The sequence below is a fragment of the Diachasma alloeum genome, unplaced genomic scaffold (genome assembly GCF_001412515.2).
Source record: "Diachasma alloeum isolate Michigan unplaced genomic scaffold, Dall2.0 Dall_scaffold_00178, whole genome shotgun sequence".
Taxonomy (NCBI): Eukaryota; Metazoa; Arthropoda; class Insecta; order Hymenoptera; family Braconidae; genus Diachasma; species Diachasma alloeum.
Window position 1 is genome coordinate 584,212 of NW_021680344.1, and position 7,303 is coordinate 591,514.

Genomic DNA, 7,303 nt, shown 5'->3' on the forward strand with positions numbered 1-7,303 from the left:
CTTATTCATCAGGTATTAAAAGAAAAAAAGTTAATTTTGAAATGTGATCATTATGCGAAAAATTATTTCCTCGTTACAGCCGAGAGAAACAGGAAAAATATCCATGTCTCAGCATTAACTTCTCTTCCACCCACAATTTATCATTATCGTGATCATTATCAGGTGATTACACAATTACAAAAAAAAAACAAAATTGAATTTCTTAGTAAAGATGACGTTTCTTCACGAATGGTCACAGACCACTCGATTCATCGGATGATTCACTCAGAGTTCCTGTTGTACATTCTACTACCTTCAACCATCTCGGATGAATCAAGCGCTCCGAAAGCCCCCTTTCAACTTTCGAAAAACCTAAATGAACAAGACTGAGGGAAAAAAAACAGAAATTTTTGGGATTGTCTTAGTCTCGCAAGATACAGTATTGTCCTCCTTTGTCACGACTCCACGAGAGTTTATATCATCTCGGTCCCAACTTTTCCTCATTTTCTGCGTTGGAGACCGAGAATAAAACCGAGACAAAAGATAAAAGGCCGGACAAAGTGGAGACTGTGAAGTCTCTTGCACAGCTCCAGTTGAAGTTTTAACGTGTTATTGAAGCATGTTGAATCCGTGTCAAATAAAACAAATCCTCGTATTGATAAATAATAAGGATATTCAAATGTCTTTTACGCTTTGGTACAGCCCACACTAACTATAAATTCAATCATTTTCAATCATCAAATTTATCAATTAAATTGCCTGAGAAAAATTCGAAAAAAAATCATGAATATGCAGCGTCATTCAAATAACATTTTGTACAGAATTGTTACTTTTTCAAGCATTCGTTATTGATACATAAATAATTGAAATTGTTTAAACCTTCGGAAGTCTTATTTTTTTAGGCATGACTTCTGATAAAATTCTGCATATGAATAAATTTGTTACGATTCCGAGGAATTTTTATAGTGGAAAATTGATTGTTTAAATGCTCGTAATTTATGCAATTTTTAAATTATTTGATCGATCTTCTTCAAAAAAAAAACTTTCTAATTTTTTTATGATTTTTCAAATATTTTCTAATGGTTTAATATCGAGATTCAAATTCAGATTTGTAAAATTTAAATCATAAGAACATTGTAAAATGTTTGGAAACTCAGGGTCCAACGGGGCTCAAGTGATAGCTCTGAGGTTCAACTACAATAGTAGAAAAGCATTTCACTGGAAAAAAAGTGGCCAAAGTACTTGGATATCTTTAAAATCTATCATTTCTGTAATAGACAAGTCGGTTTTAGTCTCGGTTCTAGTCCGAGACCGAGACTAAAACTGAGTGGAGACGATGACGAGATAAATTCTCTCGGAGTCGCGACTAGAAGAGACAACACAGTGCCTCTCGAGACTGAAACGATACGAAAAATGTTGCTGATCTCTTAGACCGAGACGATTCCTTTAAAGTACCAACATGTTATTGAAGCATATTGAGCCCGTGTCAATAAGCCAATTTCTCGCATTGCTGGATATTAAAACCTATGACTTCCGCAGTAGACTCGTCAATAAAAACCCGAGTAAAAATAATGCACCGGATATTGGGCTGTCTCGAGGATGGAGCATCGCAGTCTTTCAAAGTTTGGCTCCGTGACGGTTTTACACCACGTCTGCTTCTAAGCTCCCTTTCTCATCGTACGGGCCACAGACTTCACTCGCGACATGGCGCGGGCACGCTATCGTGCCTTTATGCCATACACCACACGACCCCGTAGACCAAGTCCAATGAGAAGAGCGTGTGGCCTGCAAACGCCAGTTCTTTGCCCCCATTATAACCGAAGAGACGTATATTTGTTTTTCTTTTGTACATACGTACACACAAATCTCATAACCATGCAATATCAAAGCAAAACTCATTTAATTCTCCCATTCACTCTCCTGCGCTTTATCTATTCATTCTCCTCTGGATTTACAAACAAACCTCGACTATTGGTTCATTGCGAACAGAATCGAATAGACTGCAGGCACTTTTTTTGTTTACCCATTGCATTGTAAAAAGAAGAGAATCAGTACAGAAGGCAGACAGATGGAATAGTAGTGAACAGTGTCCGTTCATATTATGGCTTGGAATTCTGTGCATTTGCCAGGCGATTAGTCACGCTCACTTCTAGGGATGCAGTGTATGATGGCCATCTATCGCTTGGCTATGCTTGATTTGGATCTGCTCGGAACGAATCGCCTGTTACCCCTCGGGCGTCATCGGTTCCCTATACCTACTCAATACACTCGGCCAATCGCTGAAAAACCCATGTGACATCATGCTGATAGACGTATCGTACATATATACATATATACTCTGCGATACGTTTGACTCACACCCACTTATCAATATTCAAAAGACAAATAAGCTTTGTGTTTACTCAACAGCGAAAAAAAGCAACAGTACGAATTCTGTATTCTGAGCCTTTTCAAGTAATGGAGGAGACTCAAGCCGATATGAAAGGAAGTATCTGCACGGCAAATAAAAGCGAAAAAGAAGAAAAGATAGGAAAAGGAATAATAAAGAACGTGAGTGGAAGTGCTTTTAAATACAGGTATAAGGGCCCTGTACTCGTATCTGACAGGCTCACGAAGCCGGTCCCCCACATTATTCCCAACCACGACTGCTCGTACTATCGGGGCCTTATGCGCATGCGCACACACGTTAACATCGTGTATTTTCCGTTGGTTTTTGTACGTGTATAGTACGACCACTCTCTTTCTCACCGGGGCACACCTGAAAACAAGATATACTCGACTCACCGAGAGTTCCCGAGAGTAGGACGAACAATGCAAGGGTCCCCACGGGCCTCGCCCAGACCCATCGTCGGCGATTTTCCATCATTCCGCTGTGATTCATCTCCTTTTACTCGGATTAAATTTTTTGATGCGCTCCACAACGCACGATTGATCCAATTAAATACCAGGATTTTAATTTCAAACCTCTAGTCACCGAATTTAAACACTCGCGGATAAAACCGGATTGGGATCGGTGGCTCTCTCGATCCCACACTTTATCCACTTTTTTCATTAATTAGTATCATGATTATTCCAACTCTCATCGTCACTCTGTCCGAATAAGCACAAAACACTCCATGTACTATAAATAAATGGTAATATCCAGCACTTGTATTGAAGTAAGCCACAAAAACATGAACCGATACTTGTAACGACGCTTGAAAGGAGAGACGCGCTTTACTGAACTGAGAGAGCGGTCGCGCGCTCGGTGAAACACCAGTGAATACACGACGCTTCGCCCGCTCCCCGCCACATACGTTCAACCCGTCGCAGTACCAATGCCAGCAATCCCCACACCGTTCCGCCGCCCGCCTTTAGCTTTACAACCCCCACCACGAGTTTTCTTCCACTCCCACCATCTCTCTCTCTCGTGTCCACAAACGGATCTACGATGCTCACTATTATATGCCTCGGCACCTATACTACTCTCCATCTTTCTCAGCCTCGAAGCCTCTTTTACACCGAGAATAGCACTTGGCTGTACTGGCGCGCAAACAGCATACTCTCTGTAATCTCCCCACTACCTGGGGACGGAGGAGAACTACTTGTTGATTGTTCAGGACCGTAATGCGAAGGTTTTACCCGGGGAACACCTCAGGTATGGCGAGGTGAGTTTTCTTTTCAACCTCTGTTTCCCGTCATTTACATTTTACTCGCACAATTAATTTTTTGCTATCTGCACTGCTGAAAATTTTGCAAGGGAATGGGTAAGTCTTGGGAAGTTGTAACAAGCAACATTTGCACGGAAATTTCGAGGAATTTTGTCATTGAAAATTCATAATTTCATGGAAAATATGTGGGAACTTAAAGTTCAGTTCAATGATTTGCGGAAAATTAAGAAATTTTCTTAACATCTCCTAGAATTCCAAGAATTCTAAAGCAATTCCCTGAAAATTCAAGGGAGTTTGGCGGTGAATAATCATTTTCCCGTGAAAATTCAAGTAAATTGTGGAGTTTCATGGAAACTCCGTGAGAATTCTATAGGTAAATTAATGAATTTTCATCAGAAATCCTGGAATTCCAAGAATTCTAAAGGAATTCCCTGAAATTTTAAGGGAATTTAGCAGTGAATATTCATTTTCACGTGAAAATTCAAGTAAATTGTCAAGTTTCCTTGAATTTCCTCGTAAATTGTGAAATTGGAATTTTACTTAAATTTAAAAAATTCAAAATTTCACGAGAAATTCGTGGGAACTGTGAAGTTCAATTCAATTATTCCGGGAAAATTAATGCATTTTTTTACAAAAATTTCCTGAAAATTTAAGGGAATTTGGCAGTGAATATCCATTTTCACGCCAAAATTGAAGTAAATTGTGGAGTAATTGTAGAGTTTCCACAGACGGCGGTGGCTGTGTGGTTAGAGTGTGGGATTGGCATGCGGGAGACCCGGGTTCGATTCCCGGCTGGGGGGGCCAAAATTTGTGACACTCTAAATCTCACGGTTTCCTTGTCGAGCGGGAGTCTCGCAAGAGACAACTGTACCTGGGCAGGTTTTTCCCTCAAATGAGGTTTTCTTCCCTTGTTCTTCGGCGAATGCGATCCAGGGGGTTGGGAGGTGGGAAGGGAACAAAAATCGTAAAGACCCGAAAGGGTATACAAGAAGAAAATTTTTTAAAAAATTGTAGTTTCCTTGAATTTTCACGTTAATTGTGAAATTTGGACTTAACTTGAATTTAGAAAATTCATAATGTCATGGAAAATCCCTGGGAAATATAACATTCAGTTCAATTATTCAGGGAAAATTGATGAATTTTTTCCAAAAATCATTAAATTTCAGAAATTTTAAAGAAATTCCCGGAAAATTGAAAGGAATTTGGCGATGAATATTCATTTTTACGTGAAAATTCAAGTAAATTGTGGTTTCATGGAAAATCCGTGGGAACTGCAAAGTTTAGTTCAATTATTCCGGAAAAATTAGTGAATTTTCTCAAAAGTTCCTGGAATTCCAAGAATTCTAAAGCAAAGTAAAGCAAATTGTGGAGTTTCGTTGAATTTTCTCATAAATTGTGATATTGTGACTTGAAATTTCAGAGAAACTTGGATTTTCATTGACTTTTTTCCCATGAATCGAATTCAAGGGTTTTTTTTCGGAAAATTCCGCCAAATTTGTTTAACAGTGTGATGTGGTTTTTCTCACAGGCGATTGGAATTTTCGATTTATAAGAAAAAATATGAGGGCTGGGATTTTTATCGAGAAGTCTGGGATCACTGGTGGGTAACGAATAGGGACGAATTATTGGAAAATAGCTGTCAAGAATTTTCTAAATATTGACCGCAACTTCAACCTTAACTTTAGTCTGCCCTTCAACCCAAATTTCAATCTGGACCTCAGCCTGCATGTACAAGAGATTTTATAGAGAAACCTAGTAAATTCAACAGAAAATTCTATTGAATTTGTATCGGAAACTATTAGTTACTGGCTGATTCTATTGAAAAATCCTGCACCTCTTCTATGCGTTTCTTTTCAATAGGTTGTTCAATAGAAAATATTTTATAGAGAAAATCAATAGACGTTGATTTTTCTATAAGATATATTCTACTGGAATGCTTTCTATAGAAATTACTCAGCTCAGTTTCTTTTATTTAATTTTCGTACAGAGAGAAAAACGGAGTGTGAAATAACTTTGAAAATTGATGTCGACGAATCCCCACAGGAAATATCTCAATAGAAAAAGTTGTATAGAAAGATAAAATTCTACTGGTTTTGCTTCCGAATGGAAGCTATATAATTGTAATTTTTTTCGATTTCCTAATTTTGGGTGGAAATGCCTAGAAATGTCATGAAACGTGAAGGAATGATGTTTTTAAAAAATGTCTGTATGTATGTATGTCTGTGGTCATGTGTGTGCGTATGTCCCCAATTGCCCCCATAACTCGAGAACGGTTTGCGTAAAGAACTTGAAATTTTGGCTGCTATCTGCTACTATTGATACTCAAAACAGGGCTAAATTTCAGCTCGATCGGTTGAGCGGTTCCTGAGATACAGCAATTCTTCAAAAATCGTTTTTTGCCGATATCTCCTGAACCATTCGACCGATTCGATTTTTTTTTCAAAATACTCGTCGTGATACCTATCTAAATGGATCGAAAAAAGACCATTGCACCCAAAGCAATGTGGTTTTATTCTCGTTTTTTCATTTTTTCGCTGAAATCGCTTGTAAACATGATAACTTAAAAAATAATCGAGATAGAAACTTCAAACTTGGTAGGATTTCAGGTCTTGTGATAACAAAGTTTGGTATTTTGGATGAGTAAAATCGGACCAGTAGTTTCGGAGATATTCAGTTTTTTATGTAAAACAGTTTTGCTCAATATCTCAAAAACTATACAACCGATTTCAATTTTTTTTTTTCAAAATGTTCGTCTTGATGTCATCTATCTGCATCAATCAAAATATGTATACCCCTCTATAGAAACTTTTCAAGATATTACCGTTTTTGTATTTTTTTGGTCAGAATCCACTCTTGAACACTATAACATGGATTAAAATCAGAGAAACCTTTTGAAACATTGACTACTAGTTAGGACTGTCAAATAACATTCCTATATCCAATTTTAGGTCAATAGGTAATATATTCAATAGGTATATTTAGGTAATATATTCAATAGTTACTGAGATAGAACAATTTATCGAAGATTCTTAAGAAGAAAAGGATCAACGCATCTATATTTAACTGTTCATTTTCACTCTAGGCTGACTTAGAAAGATCATATTACATTAAAAAAAAATTTTTTTTTTTCATTTTATACACTGATAGAATGATTCATTTATTCCAAACGAGATTCGTTAACTATTAACGAATGAACATTTGATGGGACCGAACAGACCCTAACCTCCAACCAAAATTCATTCGTTAACGATAACTAATCCGTTCTATCAGTGTAGAAATAGAGAAAATGAGGTAACGGTTTTATGACCACCGCAGCCGCACGCTACTCATGTAACCACTAGTATTTCGCATATTTACTTATTCTCACTCCCTATTTATTCTAATCAACTACCTGAACATAGTCTCTGTATACATACGTATGTGGACAGAAAAGAAGAGACAAAAAATCGAAAAATTCAATAAGAATGAGGATTTAGAAAGAAGAAAATCCCATTGCAGCCAGTCGAGATTCGAACTCGGGTGTCCCAGTTACGCGACAGGGATCCTCCTAACTGAGTTACCATCAACCACCACACTTCTCCATTCCATTCGGAAGCATACTACCAATGGAATTGGTAGAAACTAAAATTGAAGAAAAAAAATTTACACAAAAAGTAACAGTCATGAGTGATCTG

The 7,303-nt window shown here is 37.6% G+C and overlaps 1 protein-coding gene across 1 annotated transcript in view; it reads right to left on the reverse strand.

The window, feature by feature from the left end:
• Positions 1-3,252, reverse strand: part of LOC107040392 (DE-cadherin) — a 39,788-nt gene extending 36,536 nt beyond the window's left edge. The window contains exon 1 of the mRNA XM_015260474.1: positions 2,764-3,252. Within this exon, the coding sequence (XP_015115960.1) occupies positions 2,764-2,860 (97 nt within the window). The 5' untranslated portion in view covers positions 2,861-3,252. The remainder of the gene's footprint in view (positions 1-2,763) is intronic.
• Between the last annotated feature and the right edge of the window lie 4,051 nt (positions 3,253-7,303).